The sequence below is a fragment of the Limanda limanda genome, chromosome 11, assembly GCF_963576545.1.
Source record: "Limanda limanda chromosome 11, fLimLim1.1, whole genome shotgun sequence".
NCBI classification, from domain to species: domain Eukaryota; kingdom Metazoa; phylum Chordata; class Actinopteri; order Pleuronectiformes; family Pleuronectidae; genus Limanda; species Limanda limanda.
Genome location: NC_083646.1, coordinates 6,728,791 through 6,747,021, shown reverse-complemented (window position 1 = coordinate 6,747,021; position 18,231 = coordinate 6,728,791). Strand labels below are relative to the sequence as shown.

Sequence of the window (18,231 nt, the reverse complement as noted above, 5' to 3'; positions counted from 1 at the left end):
CCATTTTTCTCCATTGGACACTTGCAGCAGTAAAGCACAGATTGAAGTGGCGGCGGAGCTTCTCCTGCTTGATGCATTGACTTGAGGGTGTAATTATTTTGTGTGATATAAAGCCCGGGCTGAAATTGCAGGGGAGTTGGAATTAGGTGTGTATATAGGGTGATGTGTGCCAGGCTTGGGACCCTGCAGACAGCAGTGTGTGTGTGTCTGGCTGCATTGCAATGTGGAAAGTCTCTCTTTAGTACGCAGCTCACATTGTCTCTGCCACCTGTGAGCTACGAGGCCTGGCGCTTCCATTCCGGCTGAATGTGCCCAATACATCCTGTTAAAAGTTTTCAGCTCCATCCTGCCGCTGACGTGTAATTGCCGTCTGCGGGGGGGAAAAGGTCTGAGATCCATCTTGCGGCGAGTCCTAAAACAATGCATCATGTCGCTCAGGATCAGGCCGGCTCTCACTCACTTAGCCGCCGGCTCCATGACCGAGGCCCCATTTGTGCTCGTCACTTATTTAGTCTGGTAGTTGGACAGTTAGTTCTGTACCCGGTCTCCTCCACACACACACACACACACACACACACACACACACACACACACACACACACACACACACACACACACACACACACACACACACACACACACACACACACACACACACACACACAGTACAGGCAAATTGTGTGCTTCTCTGTCTTGCTTTTCTTTCTTACATGATCAGAAACTATGCACACACACACCCCTAAACACTCACACCCACACACACACACACACACACACACACACACACACACACACACACACACACACACACACCCTCCTCTGATCTGCCCAGCTTTCTCTTCGTACCGTATCAGGTCACATGCTTTTATTTTGATTACAGCTCTCTCTCTGTCACCTGCACTAGTTTTATCTTCAACGGCCAATTAAGCTTTTTGAGGCGTAATTGCGTGATTACATTTTGATGTCGCCCGTAAATGCCAACTTTTAAATACACAAACATCGTAAACATGGAGGAGTGAGTTGTCTATCGGGAATTTTAGGCATAGATTTAAGCGCGACTTAACCAGAAACACTGAAACATAACCATTAGAAAAACCTTAATTGCTTTTCCCTGATGTCAAACCTCCGTCTCACCCATTCGTCAGCTCCACGCTCGGATGAGTGACGAAAAGCATAATTAAGCCATTTAGCGGATGTTTTTATCCGAGGCAGTTTACAGTAACATGAGCAAACACACACACACTTTCTTTTTTTGCAGCAGAGGTTATCAAATCTGCAGACTCTGGGTGTGTTTATATATATCGGGGAAATGAGTCACGACTTGCACAGGAGCTAGCCTATTTCCATTCATTTATCCATAAATTGTAAAATATTTTCACAGACGATTCCAATTGTTTGGCTAACTATTTATATCTCTGGCATTGCATTAGTGATTTTTTACAAACTTTTTTCTCATCTTATTCTACAGAACAATGCCACGTGCACTATCTCATGTGTGGAGGCATTTCACCCAATCCAATGTAGAAGGAAAGGCTGTGTACATTTGCAAATACTGTGCAAAGACCTATGTTAAGAATGACACAAAGATGCAGAAGCATATAGTCAAGTGCCCAAAGTTTCCTCAGGGCTCAAATCAGCCTATGACAAAACAAAATGTTTATATTTATGTCTGTATATGACAAGGTAAATACAGTTAGTATAAATTATCCACAAAATGTCCAGTTTATTCCTGTTAATTCCCGTTAATCCCGTATACTCCCGTATATTCCCGTTAATTCCCGTTAATATCCATGGAAAGTTTCTAACTTTGAATATACACATTGTTGTTCAATGATTTCACAGAAAGTTACGTGTGAATCTTAATGAAAGTATTTTGATGTGTGATGCAGTGGTAATCAAATCTGCAGACTCTGGGTGTGTGTTTCTATATATATATCCGGGGGAAATGAGTCACGACTTGCACCGGATGCAGTGAACATCGCGCTCGCCACCGATCGGTTTGGCGTCTCAGCTCGGCGGCCCACCTTGGACGATGAGGTAGACGTGGGCGATGTGCGGCTGGTTGTTGGCCTGGAAGGTGCAGGTGTACGGCCCCTCGTCGGTCACTTGCACGTTGTCGATGTTGATGGAGAAGTCGCTGTCGTTGCTGTTGACCATCGTCACGCGTTTGTCCAGCGACCACTTGTCCTTCCCCGCGAACAGGATGTTGGAGCGGTTCAGCCAGGCCTTGTGGGTGACCTCCTCGTTGATCCGGCATCTGTGAGGACAGGAAGTGATCAACAGGCATGTTTTCATAGGGCTGATATCAAGTGTTAATGCTACAGAAGTATTCTCTTGGTAGTTGTTTCCCATATGATGTCTTGAGAATATATTTATTACAGCAGGTAACAGATATATAAATGGGTACAACTATAATACTTTGATATACAATATACCTGCCCTCAACACAACTATTATTAATAACGCTGCCATTACAACCGTCACTGCTGTTCCCTTCATCTCTGCCAGACATTTATTTATGTTAGACACTGTCTCTCCTCATGAACTATGAAGTTTTAAATCTTGTTGTCGCTCTTTTGTTGTTGGTAGTTTTCCCTCACGCTTGTTCAGAGGGTGTCACACCTTGTTAAGTCCTGTGGGAACATTAGGATTTGTTAATAGAGGCTTTACAAATAAAATTGTGTTATGAATTTGATATTAAAGTGTCTTTCATAAGTCACCAGAGCAGCATCTGTGCAACTTTTAAAATGAAAAAATGTATGTTTAATTTAAATGTATAAGTATACAGTTCTATTTTCTTGGGGAAAATAACAAATTAACTAAATGTAATGCACTTGTGTTTCAATGGAGCTAAACGAGTCACATATTAATAAACGGTTCTGTTAGAAAAGTGTTGAATAGAATCCGTCAGTAGAACGCGAGGCCATCACCTCATTAGTCTTGGTTCTGGCTACAGATAAGATTCTCTGCACTCTAAATGCAAAGAATATTGATATTTCCACTGGCCAAGTGCCCAGAAGTGTCTATGGACTCATATTTAAAAGTAAATAACGATAAACAGAGAGATACAGTATATGGAAATGATGACAGGTTTGCAAAATCCAAAATAATGGCGCTGCTGTGATTAAACAGCAGTAAATCAAAATGTTATTTTTCCCTGATTCAGAACAGCAGCCACTGGCCGAAGGTTTGACTTCAGTTCTGAGCTTTGCCACTAGATGTCCTTAGCTTCAACTAGTTTGAGGACCTGCCTCAGTAGGACTTTGTTTAATTGATGAGACCTGGATAAATATCACCGAGGAGGTGAGAGTTAGATCAACTGCCAGGTCGGTGGCTGTCGGTGACACCACAGTGAATAAGAACCACGGCCCGGATGAGCCTGGAAGTGTTAGACAAACAGACGAGCACACACAGGCTGATGACTCAGGTTGACACGTGACCTCGGGGTCAAGCCTCTGCACACACGTTAGGAAACAAAGGAACAAGAGGGGTGATATATTTATAGCTTTAGATTCGGTTTGTGAGTTTAAATAAAGAAACAGTCTGAGAAATCCTTCCATTAAAGATTCATCTGTGTACAAACTCTCCATTATTCTATTTTTAAAATGAATCACTTCTGTAAATGTTCCTTTTTTTGATGGCCTGCATCAAAGTCAACACAACAGCATGGACTCAAGCATAACATGAGTATTTGTGCCACTCAGGTGAAAGGTAATTTCACATGAATCCTGCGTTTCTTTTATGTACAAAGCTCTTTTTTGTTTATCAGCTGTTCAGAACCTACTGGTTTCCAAATCAATCACATCCACTGATGAAGAGAAATGCAGATCTGTGCAGGAAAATCTCACTCAAAGCACTTTACAGATAAACTGCGAGTACGGTTTAAAGCATTTCTTTCCCCCCCAGACTTATCTAATCTTTAGCTGATTTTATTATTTGTGAGTTGCTTTACATGTACCTCTTCAGTCAGTTCTATAGTATCTCAATTAAGCCTGGTTGAATGACTCTGGCCCTCAGTACAGTGCATGCCTCTGCATACATTCCCTTTATGAAACCACATTTAATCTCATTAGAGCTGAATTTTTATTTTGGATCTGCACCAAATTTTCCAAACACTCATAAATATCAGTTTCTGAATTTATCATGTCTGATCTTTTTTTAATCAAGACCCATGAATTATTCTCTGAGAGATCAATGAAAAATGTTGAAAATCTGCTTATTTTATCATTATATTAACATTATAAGGATAAAAAAAAAAGGATGGGTCCAATCCAAGATCTAAATGAGTTTCTCCTCGACCCACACTTCTGCCTGACAGCCAGTTCTGTGGTGATCTGTCCTGTAGTCTGTGTATAATCTCACTTTAATCCCAGCAGAGATGTGAAACAGTTTCTATATGTGAAAACACTCAAAATAAACTCTATACATTTGACTCCTGCACTGCATCAATAGAACATCTTGACATTTGAGCATCTGGGTTCTTGTTTATTTCCAACTGTTGATGTTCTACGTCCTACGTTGCTTTGGAATGACATATTTTATTTTAGAGGAAGCTCCTCGTTTCTTTAAGGGGAGGAAACGCAGAGGAGGAATTTGTGCAGAGATCTGGAAACTTTGGCTTAAAGGTGACGAAAGTCAAGTTGACATGGATTTCTTTTTTTTTTTTTGTATCCGCTGCTGGGTGCACTTCCAAACCAGGTCACATCCACGTGCAGCGGGAAAGTGCGTTGGCTGTTTGTCGGCTTCATTCCCAGCCAGGCGTCCACACTCTGACCTGTGCATCATTATTGTTAAATCTAATGTCTGCTGCACGTAGCCGCAGGGCCGGGTCTAGGCAGGGGCAAGAGGGGGCCTGGCCCCCTCAAATAAATGTTGTGCCCCCTCAAACTAAATCCCAATTTATAATAATAATAATATAATAAAGCACAATGCCCCCTCAAGATTTGTGGCTGCCCCCTCACACATGCCTGTCTAGACCCGGCCCTGCGTAGCGGTCAATAAAGTCGTCTGGTGTCTGTGACTCGTGCTGGACTTTAACAAACAAGACCAATCATTTCATTTTCACAGATTGAAATGATTGGCTGGTGTAGCTGTCAGTCACTAACCGACCTGCCTGCCTGTGCTACACGCCCGGGCTCGCTGGTCGTGACAGAGTCTTCGGCTGGGGAAACCTACGGAAACTTGTCGGTTGTCAGTCAGTTCATGTGCTGTGGGGGGTGTAGCCTTGACGTGAGGTCCGATGGGATGTATCGGGGACATGTCTTCAAAGTGCCTGCTCTTTCTATTTTTTTCAGGATTACCTGCTCATTCTGTTGCATTATTCCACAAGTCTGGGACATGGACTTGCTGACCCCGTAAAGCTAAATTATTTTCGACATTGCTGCTTCTCGTTTGTATCCTGTAACTAACTAGCTAATGCTTCCTGTGTAAAAGGGCATGTACATATGCCTTCCTGTTAACACTGGCATGTGCCTGGCCAGAGTACGTAAGGGGTCACATGATATGGGTTCAGGTTGACATGTGACCTCGGGGTCAAGCCTCTGCACACAAGTTAAGAAATAAAGGAACAAGAGAGGCAATATATTTATAGCTTTAGATTCGGTTTGTAAGTTTAAATAAAGACACAGTCTGAGAAATCCTTCCATTACAGATTAATCTGTGTACAAACCCTCCATTATTCTATTTTTAAAATCAATCACTTCTGTAAATGTTCCTTGTTCTAATGGCCCTCATCAAAGTCAACACAACAGCATGGACTCAAGCATAACATGAGTATTTGTGCCACTCGGATGAAAGTGAATTTCACGTGAAGCTTGCTTTTCTTTTAATGTACAAAGCTCTTTTTGTTTATCAGCTGTTCAGAACTTACTGGTTTCCAAATCAATCACATCCACTGATGAAGAGAAATGGCATGTGCATGGCCAGCGTACGTAAGGGGTCACATGATACGGGTTCAGGCGTGTTAGTGCAAACAGGGAATACAACTCATATGGAGCCAAAAAGCCCTTGTGTGGGCAGAGGTTGTGTGAAAATTATGCTTTCAATTTTCATGTAGCCTCAGATTATGTCTGTAAAAACCCTCCATTCAGGATCATTTGCCCAGATGATCTGTTCCCATCAAATCAGCGACGCCCCCCCAATCGCCAGCAGGGCGGCATCTGACCAGAAACCGGGCCGACAGTTTGCCGCAGTCATTAGTAAAACAAAAGGCGACCGCTGACAGACTGGATAGTGATGGTGACATCTGACAGGTCGTATTATTTCATTAGGTACAGAAGAAAAAAAAGTAAATTATGGCACAATACGGGATTTATGATAGAGGGAAGTGGTGATTAAACTGGTGTGACAGGTGTGTGTCGGGAAACCAACATGTTTCCGTGTAATTAGAAGGTGCTGGTGTGGGAGCGAGAGTTACCTCAAAATGACGCTTTCTCCCTCCAACACCGTGATGTTATCCGGCAGGTGTCCGAACTCCGCTCCGTGCAAACTGGACCCTTCGGAGAGAAAAAAGCAAAAACAGACAGAAGAGCAATGAGTGTTACAGTAATGGCCCCAAACGCTTCAGTGGTGCTCATCAATCTCAGGCCAGGTCCTTGAGGATGTCAGACCCGGGCTGGGGCGAGGATGTGCTCTGCATCCCGCTCGCTCCTTTTCTGGGAAGGGAAACTAATAAATATACTAAACAAATGAGTCACAATGTCTGCACTGACCCCCATACTTGAATAATGATTTGGTTTCCCCCTGCATTCTGGTGGGGAAGTGCGTTCATTGAACAGCACTGATAATGAGCCCAGGGAAGAGGATTCATGCGGAGCTGCTGGAGCGTGAAATGAAGGGACAGCAACAGTAACAGAAGGGGACGCTCGTCCTGCCTACCAATACACACACACACACACACAGGGACACGCACAACACACACACACACGAGTGCAGACACACATCCTGAGAGGTATTAACTGGAGAGGGAGAGTGTAAAACTTCTGTATCTGTGACGTGTGTTTGACACTCGGGTGAGGGAGGGGAAAGGAACTTTAAAATAGTTTTCAAGTCAATTTTGCGAGCGGGCTTGAACTGCAAACAAAGCAGTGATCTTATTCGCTGCCAGGGATATTGCCGCCCCCCCACTAAGACACCTGGCTCTGTCCGTCTCGACGCCGCCAAATCACAGCACGACGCCACACACACACCTCTGCCCGTGTCCTCCCCTCTATCTCGTTCTCCCTCTGCCTGGAAGATGACCTCAATATCTCAGTAGGTTTGTGTGGTTTTTTTTTTCCTCTCTCTAGCGCTCTAGCCTTGAGGTTTAATAAATGGTGACTTTATGAAACGAAGCTGCGGCCGTCAGGAGCTCAGAAGCACCTCAAGGTTTTTAAATGGCTACAGAAGAAAAAAGACAAAGACGAGCTAAGCATGCCGAACGGAAGCCGGGCGACGAGATGAGACCCGAGGTGACAATACACTGATAGATGGACGGGAAATGTGGAGTTTTTTAAATTAAAGGAAGACGCGTGGTTTGATTACAAAGAATTAATGAGGGAGGCGTCGGGATTCCTCATCAAAAGGTTTTCAAATGGCATTGCAGGAAGTCCAGAGAAGTGCCAACAACATGAAATCAAAATGTATCATCTCTTGAGGAATAATTATGCATTTCTTTCTTCATTTTTTCCCCGCATTCTTTTCAACGCAAGTGTGGATAAGCCACAGTAAATATAGGCTACATTCATACTTGAGCATTCATATATTCATGCGTGTATGAATCAGTGTGTGTGCAGCCGTGCACGTGTCGCTCATTGTCATGTGTGTAGAGGCGGTTACGGGATCTGTGCGTCTGCCGCTCGTGGCTGCGAACGTTTTGTTTGCTGACATTCCGACAAACTAATGACGCCTCTAAAGAAAACTGGCACTGTAAAATCTGCCGCTAAAAGCTGTAATCGCATTAATGGTCGCTGCCGCTGCTGCCACTGTTGATGTTGTTGTATCTCGGCCGGCCAAGAATCCCGGAACTGGCTCCGTGCATCTCCATCGCTCTCTCTCTTGATCTCTCTCTCAAAGTGCTGGGGGAGGGGGAGTCGCACATCGTGTCCAAAGACTCTCACAAGTTTTTTTTTTGTTTATCTGTGGTTTTGTTCTGTGGAGTAAGGTTTGCTGCGCTCACGCTTTCTGTCTTAAGACGGAAACAGATCTCAATTGGAGCTCTCAGCTGTTTCCCCTTCTAGTTCACTGTACTCGACTTTATTTAGGTTAATTCAATTCAGTTCCAGGGCTCGGAGAGACGGGTGTGACAAGCTGCCATAAACACACACTACCTTACATACACTGCTCGACGCACACGGGAAGAAAAGACCCTATCACATAATGTAATCACTGACACACACATACGCACACACATTTTGATTGAATGAATGATGTATGCATTCGCTGAATGCTCCTAACAACACTGCAGAGGTTACAAACCAGCAGGGAGCTATTCCCATTTCCCTACTCAATTCCCATTTTCACAGCTCGATTGGCACCTCGCATTCTAAAAACCTGTTTCTCCCTGTCTCCACTCCCCGGCGCCGCACACAACGATAACCAGGTCAACACATTCAGCCCACACTTCCCTCTCACACACACACACACACACACACACTGAGCCACAGGACCAATCAGAGGCGCACAAACACACTCATCGACGAGCCAAAGCAGCTGAGATGGAGTTTTGTGGCACCGAAAAAAAACTGCAAAGGTTCACTTCACACTTCCCGTGATGCATTTAAGTTGAACCACACACGGGGATGCACACATGCACACGTATTAAACGCCCTCTCTCCTTCCACTCCACTGCTGCGTGACCTTTGTTGACCTCTGCCGCTCACTGTGACTGCTCGGTGCACAGTCGACGTGTTGCTGTGACATTTCGCTCATCCAAAAGTTGTCATGTGGAAATGAACAGCTTGTGTGGAGCAAACAAACAGGACCAGTGTCTGTCCTGAGAGATTGGAGAGGAGCTGTGTCCTGAGAGGCGACCTTGGGACCGTGCTGGGGGTCAAACGCCCGGTTTCCTCTCCCACTTGCAGGAAAAACAATGCGTGAGAACGATACAAATATTTGCGCGATGGTTGGACTCAAATGATGATGATGTCAGAGACCGAACGCCAAACATGATGCATATGAACGCAGCCTTCAGGAATGTCTACAGTAGAATAGACACCACTGTATGCACAGGTACGGAAAGTGGAATTAAAAGAGCAGAATTCATTCACCCAACGTTGTGGAGATCTGTGCCAAACCTTCATGGCAATCTACCCACTGGATATTTTAGACCAAATAGACTGAAAAACAAACATTGTGGTCGATACAGAACAAAGAAGTAAACAAATCAGAAGAACAGAGCTGATAATAACCTGTTTTTTTTGGTTCAAATTCAATCATGACATCAGGGACACAACGATTTTTTAAATCTACGCCAATACTGGTAACAATTAATTAATTATCAATTTATTTATTTTTTATTGACTCCCTCTTTTGTGTCAGATAAATGGTTTTTGGACCCGAGCATTCTTTCATTTCTCCAGACACATCGCGCAGAAGGAATATTGGGTGGAATTTAACGTGTTGGAAATCAATTCATCTTTGTTTTTAAGTATCTCCTTAAGTTAGTTTAGTCATTGAGGATTACTACTAAATTGTAAAAGTGATTCTGGTAGCTTAGCAACAGCAGCACAAGCATCCGAGCACCTTGGATGAAATGATGAAAGCAGCAGGGCCGGAGTTTTCCATGCAGCTTCAGACAATACCTGTTAGACTCTTAACAGCTGAAAACATCTGTGTTCCACATTTTTATTGAACAGTTCAAGTGCTTATCAGCCTTTGAGTTTTTAACCACACAGTAAAGAACGTAGTTGTCGTCAACTTGAGTAATCTGGGAGCTATCAGTTGAGCGGGTTCACAGTGTGTGTGTGTGTGTGTGTGTGTGTGTGTGTGTGTGTGTGTCTCAGGCTTTGAGGCAGAGCTGAGGAGAGAAAAGACCTAAAACTGAATCATAAACCTATGTTACGGTCAATTTTGATTGTGTAAATCCATGTATGGAACACCGTGTATAAACATCAATGTCATCCGTGACTTGCCGTCGATCCGTTGATGACGTATGATTTCAATTTTCGTGATTAACGAGATTATAAGCCCCAAATTCATCCGAGCAAACACACAACATTGAAAGCGTGAGTGTGTATCTGCTGTGCCTCCACAGATAAAGGAATATAAAGTGTGCATGTGCAGCATCTCATTCATGGGAGTGGGAGTGTTGGGTGTCAAACAACAATACGAAAACATCATCTGGCTCCGTGACAACATGTCTCCATCCCCTTTCTGATGCCATCCACGTTATGTATCCCCCTCCCCTCAGGCAATTAATCCAAACGCATCCAGCCAGACACAATAAGTGACACCATCCAACGGAGCAGGAAGGAGGCCGCAGTGCAACCAGGCGGTGTGATGCCACACGGCCCTAAAAACAGAATCTGCAGACATCACTTTGAATTCCTGGGTTCCCCTTTTGGCTTTTCATCGATCCCTATCTCAGATCCTCCTTTTCCTCGGCGGCCTCCCGGGGCTCGGCACGCACGCTGGTGAACTGCGCCCACCGGGAGGATTCAGGAGTCCTGCCCACTGACACTTCACAAACCAGGAAGCTTGCCAACAGGAAAGCTTAAACAAGCATCTTTTGTTTTTTTTCTGTTTTTGTATCGTTGCATCCCCCACCCACCCACCCGCCGAGAAAGAAAGCTTTTCGTCTCCTCTGCTTTAGAGCTACTGCTACTCTACTCAAACAAAACTGGATTTGTCTATAGCAAAGAAAAACAAGAAACGGAGCTTGAATATGCGCCGAGTCGTGATGAATAACCACGAGCAGAGCGGAGGCCCCTGGTGCTGGCGCGGCCACCGGGCCGATTGGATATCGCTTCTCGCTTTTGTTTGGCGGGCAACAGTCTGTCCTCGCTGCTGGAATCTTGTCCTTGATATGACCTGCTGCTTTGGCGCACAAACGGAAACCTACCGCCATACATGTACAAACACACACACACACACACAGACACACACACTTGAATACCGTCCAAATGACCCCCAGTCAAGACTTTCTCTGAACACAGTGTTGAGCTTGGATTTCGTCTAGAATGCTAAAGAGATTTCCTGGACACGCCTCTGGAAAGCCGGACACGCATTATTAATTCACATATAACGCGCCGCTTCCTTTGTCATTCCTTTATAAAAAAGCATAAATCTGTTGAGCTCATCTGTGCACAACACTTCCTCTATTGTCCGCCCGGTAGGTAGGCACTCGGATAATTCCCTGGAGTTGTGGTCCAGTGTTTCTTCCCTTTTGTCCTCTCCCGCATCGGGCCCTTTGTGTGCTAACGCGTCACAAGGCTGTTTGCTCAGTACCCACAAGACATCTATTATGTGATTTGTATTCTCTTGACTTTTACATGTGCCTGTTTGTAATTACACTTGCTACTGGCAGACACTTATGAGTGGATCTCTATTGAGCTGTGAGACTTTAGCCGGCGCAGTCCTGGCAAGGCTGTCTTTGTACTCCTCGTCTATTTCACATTGCCCTTGACGATCAAATAAACACTGCGAGGAGGGGAAAGCTACTTCTGAAAGCATGATTGGCGTCAAGGCGGATAATGGCCGCGGCTATAGAGAGAAACCCATGACAATAATCCATTTTAAGGCTGCCCGAATCTGAAAAGGAGAAGGGTAGAGACGCGCTGAGCGAGGTTGGAGGGGGAGAGGCGATAATAGAGAGGCCGGGTGAGGAGAGGTACCGGAAAGGAGGAGGCGCAGGGAAGGAGCAGATGCTGTGGTGCAAACATATGGAACAACAGGAGGCTGTGGAGGCAGTAACAGTAGCAGTACTTGTGGTATAGCAGTCGCATAGGTGACAACTCCAGTATTGGTTTTGGGAGTAGCGGTGAGGAGAGGAGGAAGAGCATCAACGTGAGGAGGAGAGGAAAAGGGCAAGGAGGACACACCCGCATAATTAACACACCGGCATGCTGCAGCCAATTAAATATTTACAGAGGCACTTCCCTCCGACACCTTGATGATGAAGAGAGGCAGCCCAAGGATTATCAGATGCCGGCAGCCGCAGGCAGGACACCAGGGGTCGGTGGGGGGGTGGGATTAAACATTAACCTGCACAGATCTCCCTTTCTCTTCCTCCTCTGATCCCATTAACTCTGGACGGCCCAAATCCAACCTCAGGTCCAGCTCCTCCGAAAAGCCCCAGTCTTCCTTCTCCTCCTTCCCCTTCGCTGCTTATTCATCCCCTCTTCTCCCTATCAATGAAATCTCCGGCTCCCTTCGCCCTCAGCACCACCTGTCAGGGGCAGAACAACGGGAGAGCGGAGGGGGGGGGGGGAGTGATGGGTGAGAAGTGAGAAACCACCTGGACGCCGCGCTCAACAACACAACAAGACGGATACGCGGGTCACCTGCTTTTCACAATTGAGGGCTGAGGCAAAATTGATGTTGGCAGGAGTCCACTTGACAGGAAATCTAAGAAATGTCAGAGGAGTCAGGGCGAATGAATTGTTTGGAATCTGTCTGGTGTAATGTCATTCTTCCTCCTCTCCGACCTGAGAGGGGTTTTTGTTCTGCCGGATGCGGTGGAGTGACGGAAACGAGTTGTCGACGTGACTGCAGCTCATTTGCACATCATCTGCCCTGGTGAGCTCGTTTCCGAGGCACTGGGAGAACTGGTTTGCTCGTTATTCAAGGTCGTGGATCTGGCCGGCCCACGCAGGACCTCCCACCCTCCGACTTCACCCGACACACATGCAACCGCGAACACGGCTTGATCTCACAAGCGTGCCAACAGCCGCAGCGTTTACAGAAAAGCAGAGCATCGCCCCCGGGTGTCCGACTTGGCCTCACCAAAGATGTGACATCTGCCCCCTTTTTTTAATTCTACACAGGCCTCTGCAGCATCTCCTCCGGTCTCCCGTCTCCCTCCCACAAGCTAATCCTTCTTCACACATCAATCAATAGAGCACTGCAGAGCGCACAGAGCCATACAGTACTCGATGCAGCGGTTGTACAACTTCAATGGGAAGCCACAGCTCTTTACCACTGAACCAAGCGTGGCCGGGGAGGAGAAAAGCCCAGCGTTCTAAAAACCAGGGAGGAGCCCGAGTCTTTTACCCCCATCTTCCTTGGACTGATGCCTAAACCCCTTAGCACAGTTGAAATCGATAGAGTAGTTAAACTGTTACTTCCTCTCTCAGCGAGTGTACACACACACACACACACACACACACACACACACACACACACACACAACCCTCACCTTACACAAGGCCCTGTAGACGCTCCTAAATACACCCTGCACACTGGTAATTTGACAGATTTGTGGGTAAGCGCTGTCGCTGCTTTAAGAAAGAAGCTTAAAATACTGATTCACCCCGAGTGGCTGTGAAACCAACGTCCTCTGATGATGACACACTTTCATAAGCAGCAAAAGAAAAAAAGGTGTAATTATATATTAAATATTATAATGCAGCAGCGTGGTGCCATCTGTGTTCCTGAGCAATTCCAATTTGTTACTCCCCCATTTTAGTATCATGCTATGAGGATAGTGTAAAGTAGAATAAATAGACATAATATAAGCATTTAATTGACTTGTGTTTATTATATTAAAAAAATATTATTTTCAAAATCTTCTGTAGAAAACAGCAAAAGAAAAAATCCCCAGTCATGTTAACATGCTGTCTCCTCCCAGATGCACTGAGCGTATCCCTGGGTTCTAATAATAAACACGATGAATCAATTTATTTTCCCACTGTAATAATTTGTTATATTGCAGAACCTGTACGTCCACACACCAGCAGGCCGCTGCTCTCCTGTATTGTTTTGATGCCGTACAGTTTTCCCAGTCAGGCGAGGAAAGGCTCCATGTCCTGTCTCAGGGTTTTGTGCAGCCTGTGTTTCCTCCTCTCAAACTCTCTCTCCTGCATCGTGCTCCTCTCCTCCCTCCACTTACTCTCCTCCCTCCACCTCTCCACCCCTCTGCTCTCCTGCCCGGCTAAAGAAGCATGAGGATTATTTCTTAGCACTGACAGTCAACATATTAAATGTGCAGCCCTTCCATGGTAATCTTCCCAATATTTACCAAACGTATTTACCACGACACACTCCATGACACACTGAAACAGTATGACAGCTTCCTGCAGATCTGTCAGAAACCCACTAAACCTCAATTCACAGAAAGCAAACAATCTTGATGTAATAAAAGCAGCATGCGACTGTAAGTATCCTCCACATTACACATGTGTGATATAGTAACACAACTCACACGTATTTAAGAGGATTAAAGATACTAACACCGGATGTAACATACATACTAAATGTCGGTTTAGTAAAAATTACATTTAAATCTATACTCGTTAGTGTCTTTTGCAGTTTCCTCCAAGGGTTCGATTCCCCAGTAGAAACATTTATAATTGTATTGCTGTGCTGCTCTGTGACTATTTTGCACTGAATTATAATTCAGGAAAACAGAAATCTTTTAAAATCATTACAAAGTCTTAATATATCTTAATTCCACTGGAATTATTACCCAGCCTTTTGCCACACACTCATAAAGCTCTGGTGTTCCATACTTTTACAGTTTATTAAAGATCCGTCAGATGCGGTGAGACTGAACAAATATTTCCCGGCGTGCAGTTAAGCTTCCAACACGGTGGCAAGACTTACCCTATAGTTTACACTGGAGCCGGTAAGAGGCAACAATAAAAACGGCAATTACTGGGCGATGGTGACAGGAGACAAAGGAGTGTAATAGCTCGGGAGCAGTTATTTTCGATAGGACCATTGGCTGCAAAGTGGAGTCAAGAAGAATGAGGCGTAGAAAAGTCAGTGGTGGGCAGTAGGTGTGTGTGTGGGGGGGGGGGAGAGAGGATGACCAGGCAACACACGCCGCCAAGGGTCGTTTGTGAAGTACTTGTGACTAATGAGGAAAAACAGACTTTGACGAGAGCCTGGGACCGATAGTGTTGTTAATCTGGACGTTAGCTTCCACTGAAAGAGACAAAATCATGAAGTTTCCAGCAAAGTCAAATGATGATGTTCTGAAAAACCTTTCAGCGAATTTCAAACAAAGTCTTGAATCAACGTGGAGCCGGAGAAAAGATCTCATTCAGCCTTTGTTTTAAACTCTTCTGCACACAGAAGCCTTTACGGCACCACCACTGATTTAGCTCTTGAATCACCCCCCCACCGCTTGTTTCATACTGATAATGACACATTTTTGTGCAAATATGCAAAATGTGTAACATCCTCACACAGAGTAATAAGACCAGTTAATTGTGATGACTGAATGTAGGGCAATTAGCCGCTGTCTGACGCCACCGTGGTAATGAGCAATCTAAAATAACTCAGTCTTTGTCTGTGACTTTTTGCAAACAACATAACAAGAGGAGGCCGTTCTGCTGCAGGAGACACTTTCACTTTCACATCAACACACTTCAGGCTGAATATATGCACAAATTACCCCGTGCACTGCTGGAATGTGATGGTTTCAAGTGCACCTGAACTACATATGAGCGTGTGTGTGTGTGTGTGTGTGTGTGTGTGTATGAAGCCATGCGTGTGTGTGTGTGAGCGTGTGCAAGTCCATTTCACTATTATCTTTGTTTGTGTGCATGTGTGTGGGCTTATGTGTTGTTCAGGATCACCGGGCCGGGGAGACCAGGGGTCTTGAAAGATGGAGGTGCAGAGTGCAGAGTGCAGAGAAAGAGACGGGAGGAAAGAGTGGGGGGGGGGCAGGTTGAGAAGGTTGAGGGCTGGAGCCGGGGAGTTCGGTGCTGTCAGGATAATTCACAGCAGCAGCAGCAGCAGCAGCACTCGCTGCAAAGAACAAAACAGAATTACCTGAGGGAACAGAAATCAGCTAACACCTGCTTAGGAGGGAGCTCCTGAGGGAGGGAATGGGAGAAGGAGGGGAAAAAAAGGGAGGAGGGAGGGAGGGAGGGAGGGAGGGAGGGAGGGAGGGAGGGAGGGATGGTGCAGTGCACTAAGACGCTGGCAAGTACAGATGAAGTAAGCCTCAGACTGTGTGTGTGTGTGTTTGTGCGTGAGAGAGAGAAGGTGGTAGAGGGACTATGTGCATATATGTATTTGTAAGCTAGTGCAAATCTGTGTGTGCTTGTAAACCTGACTCTCTGTGTGTGTGTGTGTGTGTGTGTGTGTGTGTGTGTGTGTGTGTGTGTGTGTGTGTGTGTGTGTGAGAGAGAGAGAGTCTGAGTGTGTGTTTGCACACTTCCGTCAGTTTGTGTGCACTTGGATTCCGCCCGGCTGTGCCCTCAGCCATCCTTCCAGCTGTGGATGGGGCTCATTTGCATTCTGAATGGCGGCGGCTCTTGCCACGGTTGGCGCGGCGAGCTCCTGCTCACACAGCGGCGGCCGTGCCAGTGACGTTTGGCCACAGCTGTGCTGGAGAGCTCGTTTCAGACAGCTAACCCACCGCCACCAGCTCAGGCCCTGGCGTGAACCTTGAGGGAAGTCGGTCATTTCCCCTTTTGTGGGCGACCTGGTTCAGCGAGCCACACTTCACCACATCTTGGAGCTCACTTCTCCTTCTCTCAAGGTCCTTGTCCTGCACCAGATGGAACAGGATGACTCCCTGGCCGGCGTTTGGCTGCTCCATTACAGAGGAGCCCCTTCCCGGCTCCCTGAACAGCGTGATGGTCTGGCTCCCTCTCTCCCTGGTTGCTCTCTTCATCTTGTCGAGCAGAGAGGTCCTCCGAGTTAAAAATACACCCAACTTTGAAGACGAGCGCTTGCCTCCCTCTTCACCCTCCCACCCCGTCTTTCAGCCCGGGTGATGACATGCTTTTGGTATCTCGCTTTGAAAAGGCCGGTGCATTAGAAAAAAGAGCAATCGATGGAGAGCCCATTTAATCTTTGCAGCTGAGCGGAGCTGAGAGGGGTCTCGTGTATGACATGCAGAAAGAAAGTGACGAGTAAAGAGAGATCAGAGAAGAGGTAAAAGTGAATTATGTGTCATGATCTGTTTGAGGAGGAAACAAGCAACCAGCCGGTTACTGGGGGCAAAGCTTAGCGATGCGTTCATGTCGGCCCTGGTGGACTAAACCACTGATGAATCTGCGAGCTCGAGTTCCTGATGAAGCTGTTCCACCGAACCCCCGAGGCCATATCCAGGAATATGAGGAAATCCGGGGCATAACTAAAGGTGTGACAGAAGTAATGTGTAATTAAATACAATGCCACTGGCTAATTTGCCTTTCATTTATCTCCGCACGTACTGTGTGTTTTTCTTATTGTGTTTCCGCGCAGAAATGGTTGTGCAACTCCTGTGGTGGAGGTCATTAATCTTTCAGCGCACTGTTACAAACGTAAACAAATTTCCGAAGTCGCCATAAGTTATTAGAGGGCCGTCTCCTCGGAGCGGTTTGAATTGGATTAATGCTCCTTCATGTGGAGCAGTGAAAATGATCTCCGGCTCTCCTCTCCCTCATGTGTGAATGAGCTGCGAAAAACAATTTTACTGCCGCGCCACGAGCGTGAACACGTGAAGACTGACGACGCTCCTCATTCATATGCACACAGGGAAAATATGCAGGCAGCTATTGCATTCGTATATATGTATATATGCACATTCTCCAGTGTCACCTTGACAGTTGAAGCTGTCAATAACCACGGTGGAAAAAAAACTGGAGAATCTCGTTGAGTTAGAGTTCACTTATATGTAGCAAGTGAAATCTACATAGAACAAAGGGCAGCCAGACATGAATTCAAATATATAATAATAAATAATAATAAAACATGGACAGCTGCCAGGATGTTTCTGCAAATGTCTGAGTAAAAACGAGTGCATATGTCAATGACTCTTGCTCGAGTGAAGTTGTAAAATAGCACAAAACTACCAGCAACTTTAAAAGTGGAAGTAGAAATATCCACTTTTTTAATTAAGCTGTGTGCTAATGTAACCGGGTTGTATATCAGTCCAGTGTAAAACACACTAAAGGCAGACAGGTCATTTTATTTACATGTCATTTGATATTACAAACTCAGCAAAGGAAGATTGGTTTTTAATGCATAATTTCCAACATTTTTACAAGCTGTCTCATTATTTTCACTCCCTCCGCACGGCGCCGGCGTCAGCCTCATCCATAACTGACCCGACGGGACATTAGCCAGATGTTTATTTCCTACGTTTGCACAAGA

The 18,231-nt window shown here is 45.6% G+C and overlaps 1 protein-coding gene across 1 annotated transcript in view; it reads right to left on the bottom strand.

Annotated features, from left to right (window-relative positions):
* Positions 1–16,765, bottom strand: part of iglon5 (IgLON family member 5) — a 33,774-nt gene extending 17,009 nt beyond the window's left edge. The window contains exons 1-4 of the mRNA XM_061081000.1: positions 16,508–16,765; positions 15,916–15,959; positions 6,416–6,559; positions 2,025–2,257 (exon numbers count right to left, since the gene is read on the bottom strand). Coding sequence (XP_060936983.1) covers positions 2,025–2,257; positions 6,416–6,559; positions 15,916–15,959; positions 16,508–16,765 — 679 coding nt within the window. The remainder of the gene's footprint in view (positions 1–2,024; positions 2,258–6,415; positions 6,560–15,915; positions 15,960–16,507) is intronic.
* Positions 16,766–18,231: the final 1,466 nt, after the last annotated feature.